Source organism: Oncorhynchus gorbuscha, linkage group LG08 (assembly GCF_021184085.1).
Source record: "Oncorhynchus gorbuscha isolate QuinsamMale2020 ecotype Even-year linkage group LG08, OgorEven_v1.0, whole genome shotgun sequence".
Taxonomy (NCBI): Eukaryota; Metazoa; Chordata; class Actinopteri; order Salmoniformes; family Salmonidae; genus Oncorhynchus; species Oncorhynchus gorbuscha.
In genome coordinates, this window is record NC_060180.1 from 15,173,140 (window position 1) to 15,189,189 (window position 16,050).

Below are 16,050 nucleotides of genomic sequence, written 5' to 3' on the forward strand. Positions count from 1 at the left end.
GCTGCGCCATTGCATTTACACATGGCAGTAAAATGTGTCTTGTAGACATCCACTGTGTACCTATTGCGACCAGATATCCTGGTCTGTCCCTGTAAGCAAATCATTTAACAGATATTCTTTCAAAATTATATTTACTTATTGTAGGACACATATAGATTCCATAAGTCAATGGTGTCACCTGTCAAGGACTTTAGGGGATGGGATAGTGATGATTTCACAGTCAATATCCGTCTACACTTGAAAGATATCCAGACACAATGCATTTTAGACTACCTCCGGAGGTGGTCAGGAAGATCACAATCAGATCACAATGCTTCTTTTAATCAACTACACCGATTTAAAAATGTGGGCACAATCAGAATGTGGGCAATATCAGGACAAAGGACACATGTTAGAATCAAGTATAAACGGAACTTACGGTTCATCAATTCAGATGTCTTTTTGGGTGATATCCTTCCATACCAGACAATGTGAGTTGAAAGAATACATGTCAACAATACTGGCAATATTAAGATCTAGAGGGTCAAACATAATGAACATGATCTTTTTTTGGTTCAAGATTATCTGCAGCTATATTTTTATTTGTTTTTGTTTAAACTTGATTTTATCAGGGAGTCATAGTGAGACTGAGGTCCCTTTTACAGAAAGTGCACACATCAATATAAATACTAAATGTAACTGGAAGAAAAACACGGTCATAACAAACAAACACGTTCATCAGTAATAAGGTCCTCAATCAGCTTTCTGAATGGACCTAGAGGCACCAGATCATCACATTTTTAGAACATTTTGAAGATTGTCACACAAATAACGTGCAAGAAAACTTAAAGCTGATTTACCTAACTAAGTAGAGACCAAAGGATTTTCGAGAGTTAGGCATCCCTGAGAGCGGGTGTGGTAACTCATATGTGTAAAGTTTAGTAATGATGTTCTGTATAGAGGTACATTTTGTATAGTGGTACAAAAGGGTTTTATAAATGAAAACATAGCAATGCATCAATTTACGTGACATCAAAGAGGGCCAACCAACTCTCTGGTAGAGAATGCAGTGATGAGTACTACAATTGTAATAAAGCGCGTAATAAAGAACAGTGCGCATCTAACGGCTTTAATGAAGTGGCAGCTGCGTTCATAAAGATGTGGCTATAGTCTAGGACCTATAGGAACGTTGACTGAATAATCTGCTTTCTACTATTTAGCGAGAGGCAGGACCTATTTCTATAGACATTCTGTTTGATTAGTTCATGAAAGTAATTATTCCAACTGCCCCTAACAGTTGGTAGTATAACAGTTTGATTTAGATGCTGATAAACCTGAGTTAGTTACAGTAGATCTCAGATCTTATTAAGATGAGTAGGAGGAGAACTGATCTTGGAGAAAATGGACTGGGATTAGCTCATGATAAGGATCTTTAAGATAACCATCCACAGTTTGTTTTTTAACTGTAACAAGTGTTATTTAGCATACAATGTGTTCTAAGGTTTCATTTGCATATACTTGGGGGCCGACTGGGAGGACAATGAAGCCTGGAGTGTATCTAATGGACTAGTTTCATATTTTCCCCGCTGCTCAACAAATTAATTATCCCCTCTCCAGGATGTCAACACATAGTCAAGCAGGATTTCCATAAGTGGAATAGCGCCTTGAATGAAAATATCCCACAACAATAGCCTGCAGCAATATTGTTAGACCCAGTGTAAAATTGACGTACGTGTTTGCTTTCATTGAGTACTGCATTATAGTATCTGTCCCTGCTACAGGAATGCAGTGCCAATAATTTGGAATGAGAAACTGAGGTAGAGTGAGACACCCAGGGTCATGGAGCTGTTTGGCAATGATGCAGGTTGGTGACTGACATCATGGTGTTGAAATATTGACACAAAAAAGTAAAGAGAGAGAAATAGAGGCAGGGTGGGGGGAGAGAAAGAAATGCACTGGTTCAGAGCCAAATATTACTTCAATGTCAGGGGAATGAAATCTCACACAAACTTATCATACTTCTGGCAAAAAGCGATAACTTCAGGGCCTATGATGAATAACAAGGAAGTGTTTGTGTGTGTGTGCATGTCCATGTGCGTGTGTGCATGTCTAGCCTTAGTTGGCAGATATAAGGAATATGTGTTCCAGCCAGGATTCACTCTGCAATACCTTTGGGGGTAATACTGAAACAAAGATTCAGGAAGCTGGGGGGTGTTTGTGTTAGAGGCTGTCCCCATGACAGTGCAGGCAGACAACATGCATACATTATTTCATGGAAATAGCTTTGTTTCTCTATCACTTCTGTGGCAAATAGTTATTACATGGTAGACTATCCCCGAACCATGGTGAATAACATGAAGCATTGGTCATGATAATTATGCTGGTTTCGTTAAAGTCTTGCGAACCCAGACACTTGATTCTCAGAATCTGTGCTTATGGAGAACGTAAAAGCTTGGAACTTAAGGTTAGTTTCCTTTAAATATTTGTTTTCATCTCCATCAATATATGTTAAAAAAAACACACAAAAACAACAACATACTTTCATACAAAAATACATTTATTTTGAACAGTTTGAAAATTGTATTTTGTTTACAGTAAGAAATGGTGAAGTAAAAACTAAAATATTAGCTCAGCTAACAAAATGAACAATACAGTACAGCTCATGCACTACAGCAACGTTTGCTACATGTTCAACAAGACCATCAGACAAATGTTTTAGAAACAGTTTAATAGTTTGACTAATCTTAAAATCACCATGATCAACACTTGCTTACTTCTTCGTATTATCTTACATGTTACTGCTAAAAAGTGAATGATGACATGCTAGAAAAGGTGAACAATATTATTGTACTTATTGTAAAATGAGCAGTAGGCTAATAAATAATACAAACTCTGTTCAATGTACCAAGCTTTTTGAATGGTCAGTTTAAGAAAAAATGTAGGCCTACATGTTTTGTATCAACCTGTACACATCCTAACAGCCTCAACTGTAGTCCGGAGATTGTTTAGCAAGCAGCCACACTGATTTGTACACTGAACAAAAATATAAACACAACATATAAAGTTTTGGTCCCATGTTTCATGGGCTGAAATAAAAGATCCCAGAAATGTTCCATATGCACAAAAAGCTTTTTTTTCTCTCAAATTTTGGGCACAAATGTGTTTATATTCCTGTTAGTGAGCATTTCTCCTTTGCCGAGATAATCCATCCACCTGACAGGTGTGGCATATCAAGAAGCCGATTAAACAGCATGATTGTTACGTAGGTGCACCTTGTGCTGGGGACAATAAAAGGACACTTTAAAATGTGCAGTTTTTCACACAAAACAATGCCACAGTCTCAAGTTTTAAAGGAAGCGTGCAATTGGCACGCAGACTGCAGGGATGTCCACCAGAGCTGTTGCCAAATAATTTAATGTTCATTTCTCTACCATAAGCTGCCGCCAACGTTGTTTAGAGAATTTGGCAGTCTGTCCAACCGGCCTCACATCTGCAGAACACCTGTAACCACGCCAGCACAGGACCTCCACATCCGGCATCTTCACCTGTGCTGAGAAGTGTCTGGAATAAAGCCCTTTTGTGGGGGAAAATGAATTCTGATGGGCTGGGCCTGGCTCCCCAGTGGGTGGGCCTGGCTGCCAAGTAGGTCGGCCTGTGCCCTCCCAGGCCCACCCATGGCTGCACCCCTGACCAGTCATGTGAAATCCACATATTAGGGCCTAATGAATTATTTTCAATTGACTGATTTCCTTACATGAACTGTAACTCCTTATGTGAACTGTAATTCTTTATAAGTACCGTATTTATTGAACTGCGTTATTGGTTAAGGGCTTGTAAGTAAACATTTCACCTGTTGTATTTGGCGCATGTGACAAATATCATTTGATTTGAAACTGTTGCGTGTTGCATTTATATTTTTGTTCAGTATAGTATGCCTTTTCTCTTATTACCTACATTCCACCTCCCCTGTGCAATAGAACAATAGATGCAGTTGTCATTATCAAGAGAACATCCGTGAGATAATCATGTTGAGCTAAATAATTAATTAGCAATGCAATCTGGCACTTAAGAACACAATATATTTGTTCAACAATGGCATTTTCTAATGCCTAATACAACATCCATAGATGTCAAATTACAATTCTTCAATACTGAAATAATGTATATACACAAAATAATATATTCTCCTGCTATATAGTAGATTTCTAAAGTCTTGTGAAATACATATTTAGTAGCAGTTCTCAGCGACCAAAGTAAACGGTGAAAACAAAGATTTTTTTTAAATTGGCACATTGAAACGCCACAATCTGTACTTACAGTACTCATAATCTAATTTCTTAGACATTAGTACAGGTAGGAAATTCTCTTGTGATCACTCTCTCCCCATTTCTTCCATATTCTCCTGGTGATAGAAAACAGAAATCAAAGTATAATTATTATGAATAGTGCCCCCAAAGACCCTATTGTCACCAATGTTTTTTATGTTGGCAGCATTTTGTGGATCTTTGTGTCACCCACCAACTAAACTAGCATAGGAACCACTGCAGGCATCAGAGTAATCATGGAATCTTAGCAGACAGACAACAGGTGGTCAATTCATTGAATCTAATGGTACAAATAACATTTCCTGTATTGCTCTGCCAATTGAAAATAAAAAGTTGGAAGGCAACAGAAGAGAAAACAATCTGTCTCAGATCACTAAGGTCTGCTGGAGGAGAGACCTGCTGTGAGATGAAGATTGGCCAAAGTGCTGACCTCCCAAAAAGCCTCCAGCCCAAATGTCTATCAGGACCACTGCAGTGCCACAATTGTCAAAAACAGTTAGCAGTCCCCTGCTTTAACAACCCAAAATGGTTTCCCTATGTCAACCTTTATGCTTCATGCTTACAGGAGCGTATGGTGCAGATTGAATTGGAAAGGAGGCCTATACCGTAAATCTTTCTGTATCTTGTAGTGGCTTATGATAATGCCTTCATGACACTTGAGATTGACACAATGCTTGCCATTGCAATTCATAATTCTCACAGAACTCATAACATCTGACACAAATTCCAGAAATGTTCCATAAGTACAAAAAGCTTATTTCTCTCACATTCTGTGCACAAATTTGTTTACATTCCTGTTACTGAGCATTTCTCCTTTGCCGAGATAATCCATCCACCTGACAGGTGTGGCATATCAAGAAGCTGATTAAACAGCATGGTTGTTACATAGGTGTACCTTGTGCTGGGGGACAATAAAAGGCCACTTTAAAATGTGCAGTTTTTCACACAAAACAATGCGAATTCTGATAGAATATAAGGTAAAACGGATTTCTAGAGAGTGCTTCACTGTGGTTTTTATTGCAGCTTGCTTGATGCATTAGCCATTTGTTTGAAAATGTGTGAGTTAGCTGACTAGCTAATTAGGGCTTTTTAACTTGCTCTCCAAGCAAAGATGAAAACATATTACAATGTTTCAATTATACTTTTTGTTTTACCCAATGCATTTAGCGTGATTAATTGATAAAAATGCGTGCTTGACTGGGTCCGAACGAGCTTGATGTATATTACGGCATTTTACAATACAACTTTATTGTCCACATGTTACATAGCATGATGGAAATGTGTCTTCTGCTCTGTACATTGTGTGGACAGCTGATTTACATACAATACCAGTCAAAAGTTTGGACACATCTACTCATTCTGGGGTTTTTCTTTATTTGTACTATTTTCCACATTGTAAAATAATAGTGAAGACATCAAAAGTATGAAATAACACATATGGAATCATGTAGTAACCAAGAAAGTGCCAAACAAATCAACATGCACAACCTTTCAAATGTTTGGGTCACTTAGAAATGTCCTTGTTATTGAAAGAAAAGCAAAATTGTTGTCCATTTAAAATAACATCAAATTGATCAGAAATACGGTGTAGACTTCGTATTTCATTAGGATCCCATTAGCTGTTGCAAATGCAGCAGCTACTCTTCCTGGGGTCCACACAAAACATGAAACATAATACATAATGACATAACACAGAACATCAACTTAAGACAAGAACACCTCAAGGACAGAGCTACATACATTTTTAAAAGGCACACGTAGCCTACATATCAATGCAGACACACAAACTATCTGGGTCAAAAAGGGGAGAGGCGTTGTGCCACGAGGTGCTGCTTTATCTGTTTTTTTTCAAACTAGGTTTGCAGTTTATTTGAGCGATATGAGATGGAATGAAGTTCCACGCAATAAGGGCTCTATATAATACTGAATGTTTTCTTGAATTTGTTCTGGTTTCGGGGACTATGATAAGTCCCCAGGTGGCATGTCTGGTGGGATAAGTGTGTGTGTCAGAGCTGTGTGTAAGTTGACTATACAAACAATTTGGGATTTTCAACACATTGTTTCTTATAAAAATATGTTGTAAATTACTATTGTAGCTGGAAACGGGGGGTTTTTAATGGAATATCTGTCACGACCTCCTCCGAAGTTGGTCCCTCTCCTTGTTCGGGCAAAGTTCGGCGGTCGACGTCACCGGTCTTCTAGCCATCGCCGATCCACCTTTAATTTTCCATTTGTTTTGTCTTGTCTTCCCACACACCACACAGAACTCGCTTTGCCATTCCTCCACTAACCTCTCCCCCTTCCAGTGCGAACTGGGGTACCAGCCGGTTCTGGAACCATGGCATCAGAGTCAGACCGAGGCACCTGCAGTGGACGACTGGTTTAGGCGCGCGGAGGAGACATGGGAAGCTGTCCGTGTTCACCTTCAGTGGGCCATGCTGCGTCAAATGGAGAATGCAGACCGCCACCACAGTGAGGCCCCGGTGTTCGCAACGAGCGACCGCGTCTGCCTCTCAACCCGAAATCTGCCCTTCCGAAAGCTGGGTCTGCGGTTTGTGGGGCCATTTAAAGTCCTGAGGAGAGTGAACAAGGTTTGTTATAGGTTACAGCTTCCCCCCCGATTACCGTATTAACCCCTCTTTCCATGTGTCTCTCCTCAGGCCGGTGGTGTCTGGTACGCTCCAGGAGACTGAGGTGGCCCCGGTATACTCTGTTCGCTCCATACTGGATTCGAGGCGTCGGGCGAGGGGCCTTCAGTATCTCGTGGAGTGGGAGGGGTATGGCCCGGAGGAGAGGTGCTGGGTTCTGGTCGAGGACGTGTTGGACCCTTTAATGCTGCAGGTGTTCCACTCGTCCTCTGGGTCATCCCTGAGGCCGGTGTTGAAGCACTGCTGGAGCCGCACGTCAAGGGGGGAGGGGGAGGGGGGGGGGGGTACTGTCACGACATCCTCTGGTGACGTCGGCGGTCGACATCACCGGTCTTCTAGCCATCGCCGATCCACCTTTCATTTTCCGTTTGTTTTGTCTTGTCTTCCCACACACCTGGTTTCAATTCCATCAATTACATGTTGTGTATTTAACCCTCTGTTCCCCACACGTCCTTGTCTGGTATTGTTTATTGTTAGTGCTTGTGCACGTTATGTCTGGGCTTTTGTCCCATTGTATATATATTGTTTTGTTCACTGTAATTTTTATCATTAAAAACTGTCTTTTCTCTCCTGGGCCTGACTTCTCTACCACCAGTACGCACGCCTTACAATATCTACATAGGCGCACAGAGGCTAATTATCTGCAACCATCACACCTGTGTTCCAATGGCACATCGTGTTAGCTAATCCAAGTTTATCATTTTAAACGGCTAACTGATCATTAGAAAACCCTTTTGCAATTATGTTAGCACAGCTGAAAACTATTATTCTGTTTAAATAAGCAATAAAACTGGCCTTCTTTAGACTAGTTGAGTATCTGGAGCATCAGCATTTGTGGGTTCTCAAAATGGCCAGAAACAAAGACCTGGTTCTGAAACTCATCAGCCTATTCCTGTTCTGAGAAATGAAGGCTATTCGATGCGAGAAATTGCCAAGAAACTGAATATCTCGTACAACGCTGTGTACTACTCCCTTCACAGAACAGCGCAAACTGACTCTAACCAGAATAGAAAGAGGAGTGGGAGGCCCCAGTGCACAACTGAGCAAGAGGTCAATCACATTAGAGTATCTAGTTTGAGAAACAGACGCCTCACAAGTCCTCAACTGACATCTTCATTAAATACTACCCACAAAACACCACTTTCAACGTCAACAGTGAAGAGGCGACTTCGAGATGCTGGCATTCTAGGCAGAGTTCCTCTGTCCAGTGTCTGTGTTTTCATTTTATTGGCCAGTCTGAGATATGGCATTTTCTTTGCAACTCTGCTGGTGACACTTTGCTGGTGACACTGTCTGTGATTTATTGAGATTTCAAGGCACACTTAACCAGCATGGCTACCACAGCATTCGGCAGCGATACGCCATCCCATCTGGTTTGTTCTTAGTGGGACTATCATTTGTTTTCAAACAGGACAATGACCCAAAACACCTCCAGGCTGTGTAAGGGCTATTTGACCAAGAAGGAGAGTGATGGAGCAATGCATCAGATGACCTGGCCTCCACAATCACCCGACCTTGGGATGAGTTGGACCACAGAGTGAAGGAAAAGCAGCCAACAAGTGCTCAGCATATGTGGGAACTCCTTCAAACTGTTGGAAAAGTATTCCAGGTGACTGCCTCATGAAGCTGGTTGAGAGAATGCCAAGAGTGTGCAAAGGGTGTCTACTTTAAATAACACTTTTTTGCTTAACACTTTTTGGTTACTTCATGATTCCATGTGTGTTATTTCATAGTGTTGATGTCTTCACTATTATTCTACAATGTAGAAAAGAGAAAATAAATAAAAACCCTGGAATGAGTAGGTGTGTCCAAACGTTGACTGGTACTGTAGGCTACGACATGTGATCATTTTCTTGGGAGCCTGGCTCTGAAGGCCTAGGTCCAATAGGCAGGTCTGTTACTGTTCTAGACGCTACGTCAAACTTACCTCTGCTCCTGGTCTTCAGTTCTTTCTCCATGAGTTCCTTCTCTGTGGGGAACTCACTGAGCTTCATCTTGGACATGGTATTGTTCTGCCCGACCGTGCCAATCATCTCCGGCTCCTTTTCCTGGTTCTCCTCAGCCTGGACATGGATCCAAGGGATTTTCCTAACAAGCCAGACACCACTCGACTGACGTCATGCAAACTTAACCTGCAGTACTGTAAGAACTTCACTTATGTGTTAATAGTTGAGAGTATAATATGGCTTTCCGAATGCCACTAAGACAAAATAAGACAAAATAGGTTGACTATAACCAACCAATGAATATTATAATGAGAACATACCTTTTCAACTTGAAGATGAAAAACGCAGCTAAACCAACAAACACCACAGACAGCAACATCAGCATGACTGAGCTACTGTGAATAGGGTTGGAGTAAACCAGAGGTGCTGGGGAAAGAAAGAGACAGACCAGTTTCTGCTTTAGCCAATTCCTTTGTTGATATCATTTATTTAATGTAGTATTGTCTTTGTATTACTCTTGTCTATAACTGTTCTGTACTGTGTCATGTACGTTTTGTGTGGACCCCAGGAAGAGTAGCTGCTGCATAAGGGATCCTAATAAACTAAAGTAATCATGCCAAACACACAAAAAAGACTTGGAGAAAAACAAGGGGAGAAACCAGCAAATGTTCATTTTTTCACGTAGTATGAGCCCATTAGGTCTGAGCGGTTCAGAAGGAGCGGTATCTGTCATGTTCCATTTGAAGAAGGCATACAAAGGGCCTCCATACATGAGGTCGCACTCTATCTCCCCATGCATCTGAAAGGTTTGTGCTTAGTCATGGCTTTAAGTGCTGAGGCGTATTATTCTGAGTATGTATTAGCCCACCCCTCCCAAAACCATATTTCTCTCTTCCAAGATGAGACCAGTGAAGTTGATGACCTTTCCATAGCATTTTAAAGGCTTCTTAGACCTTTCCATGCAGACACAAGTGAAGACAGATCAATCGCTGGATGAAAAGGGTAAAGTAATGTGGGCTTGATCGACACGTTTTGGTGATATGCTAATATCCAAATGAACCCACTGATTTCCAAGGTGCATACTAAAGATACCCGATGTTAATCGTATTATTGATCGCAACGACTCCAAGACACTCTACTGTAATAAGATAGTTGTAAAAGGGATTCAATGGAAAATGTCCATCAATATCTGCTTTTGACATTAGTTGACATTGTCTGGTGAATTGAGTGTCAGTACAATACTTATTATAGTATTTTGAATTGTTTATGTATTGTTACTTTGCACTTTATACTGTGAAAGAGACAAATAAAAACTGCAACTTACCCAATGTTAGCTGTGTGATGTAAACAATTATTTGAGTGTCAGCTTTCAACTCAAACTGGACCAATCCGTGGTTCAGGGCATTTATAACAAGGTTTGATATCTGTTTGACATAATAGACAAATGACTTGGCACCCCAAAATGTGCATTTGCAAAGATGATTCTTTTCAAATTTGAATAAAGGTTTATGATAACATTATCTTGGAAAACCAATTAAGTCAGTTAAACCCCATTGTTTATACAAATGTGGATTTTGAGCAGATGAATTAGACGATTAGATCTGTTCTAGAAGATTTCCAAAAAGACAAACTCTTGTAAGAAGTCAAGCAAAATATGCTTACACTCACTAAGTTCTCTTTGTTCTGCTTCCCATGTTCAGGCAACTGTGTCTCAGGCAGGATAAATAGTTCTGCTGTAGTTGGAACACCTGGAAACAACGATACCAACAGCCGTTCCTCTGGAAATCCAGAAACCTGTAATAACAGTCGTACAGTCAAACATACACACTACTATTGTGGGAAAACACATGATACTAAACATCTATGTTCACTTTACTTCCTTAATATGTCACATTGAATGAAGTAATCCTCATCATGTCTCATGTTTTGAAATTGCTAAGACCATAAAAGACATTGCGTGACAACCTCATGCTGACTGTCGTCCCAGAGGGAACTTCTTCCTGTACCTGTGATACAGCTGTCCTCACCACGCGGCCCACGTCCTCTCTCCACTCCGGGATGTCAGGGTTGTGCTCGTCCAAAGCCGGAGAGAACGATAACAGCAGGGATTTGAAGAAATCTGTGATACATGGAGGATGCTGCCATGAACCCTCTACCACAAAGTGTTTCCGTGTGGCACTGTACCATTTAGAATTCTTTAGTTTGCTCAGAATTGCTTTTGATCTGACATGAATTTACAATTTATTCTTGTTCCTCATGGCATGGAGGTGACTAGCTGGGAGTAGAGGTGACTAGCTGGGAGTAGAGGTGACTAGCTGGGAGTAGAGGTGACTAGCTGGGAGTAGAGGTTACTAGCTGGGAGTAGAGGTGACTAGCTGGGAGTAGAGGTGACTAGCTGGGAGTAGAGGTGACTAGCTGGGAGTAGAGGTGACTAGCTGGGAGTAGAGGTGACTAGCTGGGAGTAGAGGTGACTAGCTGGGAGTAGAGGTGACTAGCTGGGAGTAGAGGTGACTAGCTGGGAGTAGAGGTGACTAGCTGGGAGTAGAGACTAGCTGGGAGTAGAGGTTACTAGCTGGGAGTAGAGGTTACTAGCTGGGGTAGAGGTGACTAGCTGGGAGTAGAGGTTACTAGCTGGGAGTAGAGGTGACTAGCTGGGAGTAGAGGTGACTAGCTGGGAGTAGAGGTGACTAGCTGGGAGTAGAGGTGACTAGCTGGGAGTAGAGGTGACTAGCTGGGAGTAGAGGTGACTAGCTGGGAGTAGAGGTGACTAGCTGGGAGTAGAGGTGACTAGCTGGGAGTAGAGGTTACTAGCTGGGAGTAGAGGTGACTAGCTGGGAGTAGAGGTGACTAGCTGGGAGTAGAGGTGACTAGCTGGGAGTAGAGATGACTAGCTGGGAGTAGAGGTGACTAGCTGGGAGTAGAGGTGACTAGCTGGGAGTAGAGGTTACTAGCTGGGAGTAGAGGTGACTAGCTGGGAGTAGAGGTGACTAGCTGGGAGTAGAGGTGACTAGCTGGGAGTAGAGGTGACTAGCTGGGAGTAGAGATGACTAGCTGGGAGTAGAGGTGACTAGCTGGGAGTAGAGGTGACTAGCTGGGAGTAGAGGTTACTAGCTGGGAGTAGAGGTTACTAGCTGGGAGTAGAGGTTACTAGCTGGGAGTAGAGCTGACTAGCTGGGAATAGAGGTGACTAGCTGGGTGTAGAGGTTACTAGCTGGGAGTAGAGGTTACTAGCTGGGAGTAGAGGTTACTGGCTGGGAGTAGAGCTGACTAGCTGGGAATAGAGGTGACTAGCTGGGTGTAGAGGTTACTAGCTGGGAGTAGAGGTTACTAGCTGGGAGTAGAGGTTACTAGCTGGGAGTAGAGGTTACTAGCTGGGAGTAGAGCTGACTAGCTGGGAATAGAGCTGACTAGCTGGGTGTAGAGGTTACTAGCTGGGAGTAGAGGTGACTAGCTGGGAGTAGAGGTGACTGGCTGGGAGTAGAGGTTACTAGCTGGGAGTAGAGGTTACTAGCTGGGAGTAGAGGTTACTAGCTGGGAGTAGAGGTTACTAGCTGGGAGTAGAGCTGACTAGCTGGGAATAGAGGTGACTAGCTGGGTGTAGAGGTTACTAGCTGGGAGTAGAGTTGACTAGCTGGGAGTAGAGGTGACTAGCTGGGATTAGAGGTTACTAGCTGGGAGTAGAGGTTACTAGCTGGGAGTAGAGGTTACTAGCTGGGAGTAGAGATTACTAGCTGGGAGTAGAGGTGACATCCACATTGTCACTAACAAGGAGGCAGTGTTTACATGAACATAGAAGATGTGTGATTAAAAAGTTGCATACCTACGTTACATTCTTATTACCAATAAAGACATTTGAAGGACTCCTTCCCACTCACCTTTGACAATGATGACCTTGGTATCCTGCAGTATGTTGCACCCAGAAGACACTTGGACCATGATCCTGTTCATGCCCTCCTTCCAAAACGTGTACGAGATGCTTCCATCCAAGGTTATTAAGGGCTGGGTTTCGCAAGATAAAGAGAATGGCATAGAAAACCGCACAAACTTGCCTTTTCCAGCACACATGGAAAACACAAAGGACAAAAATAACTTTCCGCAAATAAACTCAAGGTCAGAGTAATTGGGTGAAGGAACCTCACCTCAGAACTGTTTTCAAACCACCAGAAGAAGGTGAGTGTTCTGTGGTGGACAGGCCAGACCACAGCCGTTAGGTTAGCTTCTTTCTTCCGGATGGCAACAATAGGAGCTGAGAGATACACACGCTCCACTGGGCCTGAGACACACCAAAGCACACAAGAGAACCATATTGGCCAATATAAACTGAAAGCAGTCTTTTTGGGAACAGTAAATTGGTTAGTTGACCAATACAACCAAATCAAACAGCTTCATAAGCACTTAACATTCAATCCATTAAAGGTTGTTGTAGGTCAATCTATAGTTGGTGACATAATGATTATCCGTAACCTATGCTGGTGTCAGTAGTTTACTGTGGTAACATGCTTGGGCAGGAAAAGTCATTAAACCACATTAGACATAAGAGAACCAGTGTTTCTCATTGACATACTGGTGATGTGTAGGAACAGGGAGCTAATGTCATAACCCTGGCTGTTCTCTGCATGTGCTGTCACTCTGAAGATCCCATCTTCTCTATAGCTGTGTTTGATTCCATCGCCTCTCCGGCTCAGGTTGTACATGAAAGTGATGCCGTCCCCAAAGTCTAGCTGGATATAAGTCCACAACGAGTTTCCCTAGAGACAAGAAGTAAGACAGGCATCATTAGTCAAAACAGATTATGTTATGACACTGCATTATCTTTCACAGGGAAGAGCTGTCTATGGAAATACTTGGGATGAGATTTGAGATTAGACATTGGAGAAGTACAGGGCCCAGTTTTTCTAAACTTTTAAATCAGAATCAGAATGAGCCGGATTATCTAATCCTCTTTTTTTGCTATCCAGGATCAGATCAATCTGGCCATTTCTTTGCCATTTTTTTCCAGAAAATAATCGGATAGGATCGTTCTGATCCAGATACCACAATATCAAGATCACAGAATCTGCCATAGGGAAACAGAGATGAGTAAAACCACATGAACAAATGTACCTAGACTACAAATAATAGAGCCTGCATATCACTTATAAGTGAGTACATGCATTTGAAACTTCTCAATATAACAACATATCTACACTGCGATCAATTAAACAAAATTCAACTTTGGTTATCAGATATCAGAACGTTTTTAAAAACCTTGTCACCTTCGTTACATTGACATTTCTTGGTTGTAGAGCTTTCACCTTTCTAAATGCACCCTGAATCCAGGACAATAATCCTGGACAAACATCCACAGTTTACTGATGAGATAATAATGATATGTCTAGTAATGGCACAGTTTCAGTTGGTGGTGGGAGAGGAAACTCACATCGTCCAGATACACCAGGAAGGTGACATTACTGCCCACGGTGGCGGTGAGCTCTCCCTGGCTGGTAGTCAGTCTGAGGCCTCTGGGAGGCCTGGGGGAACAATGCTGTTTCCTGGGGGAGTACACATCCTTCCCTCCCTCTTTGCAATTATTGGACAAAACCTTTCTGTACCTGAACATTCACAGCATAGATGTAATTTTAGGATGGAGAGTGAGACTAGCTTTAACATAATCTCACAATGCAGAGAGAGTAATTTGCTGAACAAAGGGCCCTATCAAATCACAGCACAGAGTGTTATTTTGCTCAAGGAAGGAAGGAATTAGGGACAGTACTACAAGTTACCTACCCTGTGCTGTTGAGGTAGTTATGGCTAGTGCTACAGCTTCTTGTCACCGTGCTTGGGTTGAACCAAAAAGCAGGGGTACACTTTCCATCGGCTTGACGTTCATACCCATAATCACTGTAAAACATGAGACATTTCAGTCTCCTTTCCCCTATCTGTCACGCAAAAGTATTTTTAGTTGAACGATAGGTGCTAGTATGACTACATGGTTTAAAATCATAACTAGAGACATGACTATTGTCAGACATGTAGGATCAAAGAGAATTTCAGACAGAAAGATAAGACATTTATAATTAATTTAGCAATTAATTACGTATTAATTGGATGATGATAAATCATTTGACATTATGTAAATTAGACCAGCCTGTTAGTAACATTCACAATTTTCAAACTATAATTGGATTGTGTGTATGCATGAACAGTGGCTATATGCAATAAACTAGAGAACATGTTCGGAATTGAAGAGGTATAAAGTTGAGCAAACTAATATTTGTGGTTAGATGTGTGATTAGGAGGGCTGGGTGTTGGGGGATGGGTTACACTCACAATGCCCTTGCCTATTCACTGACGTAAAAAATGAGGAAGTCTACCATAACTTGCCATTCAAAATCATATGTCCTGCAGATGCATGGTTCTGAGGATATGACTCGGGAGTAGTCCTGAGCCAGCATACAGCGGTTACCCGGCCTCCGTTTCATAAAGGTCTGCTTCTCTCCCATCACACATGGCTCTCCCTATCAAACAACATGACATGTCATTCCCTGTGGGGAATTTCATTACATTGATTCAATGTTTTTTAGTGCTCAACAGTCTGAAATTATACTGTATGAATATACAATGTGATTCAGCGTGTGTGTCTGTGTGTGTGTGTGTGTGTGTGTGTGTGTGTGTGTGTGTGTGTGTGTGTGTGTGTGTGTGTGTGTGTGTGTGTGTGTGTGTGTGTGTGTGTGTGTGTGTGTGTGTGTGTGTGTGTGTGTGTGTGTGTGTGTGTGTGTGCGAGTGCGAGCATGCATGTGCATGCATTTATGTGCTGCGTTTACAGTTACATTAAACCAACATGCCCATCTTGATGTTGGCATCAATACAATAACTTTCAATGTCTTTTACCTTGTTATGTAGGTGCCAAGTCTGATAATCTCCATCCATGCATCTCCTGCTAAAGATGGCTTTGTAGTCAATCTTTATCAGCTGCCATTCTGAAACACGGCTTAAGTGTCCAGTGAAACTTAATTAAAAAAAAAAAACATTAGGTAAGTTGTTAGCCTTATTGTCTTTGTCGCTTGTAAAATTAAGATGCTGGGTCTGCTCAGACCAGTATTTTGCTGTGGCTGAGACACACAAACTAAACACAAACAAAAATCATATATATGCCAACACAATTACGTGTAT

The 16,050-nt window shown here is 41.8% G+C and overlaps 1 protein-coding gene across 1 annotated transcript in view; it reads right to left on the reverse strand.

Moving 5' to 3' along the window:
* Window positions 1–3,181: 3,181 nt before the first annotated feature.
* The window catches only part of LOC124040759 (VPS10 domain-containing receptor SorCS3-like), a 60,398-nt gene continuing 47,529 nt past the window's right edge, over window positions 3,182–16,050 (reverse strand). Inside the window, exons 15-27 of the mRNA XM_046357848.1 lie at window positions 15,769–15,886; window positions 15,262–15,395; window positions 14,665–14,778; window positions 14,318–14,489; window positions 13,463–13,646; window positions 13,038–13,171; window positions 12,774–12,897; window positions 10,905–11,017; window positions 10,561–10,692; window positions 10,223–10,322; window positions 9,219–9,324; window positions 8,880–9,040; window positions 3,182–4,381 (exon numbers count right to left, since the gene is read on the reverse strand). Coding sequence (XP_046213804.1) covers window positions 4,317–4,381; window positions 8,880–9,040; window positions 9,219–9,324; window positions 10,223–10,322; window positions 10,561–10,692; window positions 10,905–11,017; window positions 12,774–12,897; window positions 13,038–13,171; window positions 13,463–13,646; window positions 14,318–14,489; window positions 14,665–14,778; window positions 15,262–15,395; window positions 15,769–15,886 — 1,657 coding nt within the window. The 3' untranslated portion in view covers window positions 3,182–4,316. The remainder of the gene's footprint in view (window positions 4,382–8,879; window positions 9,041–9,218; window positions 9,325–10,222; window positions 10,323–10,560; window positions 10,693–10,904; window positions 11,018–12,773; window positions 12,898–13,037; window positions 13,172–13,462; window positions 13,647–14,317; window positions 14,490–14,664; window positions 14,779–15,261; window positions 15,396–15,768; window positions 15,887–16,050) is intronic.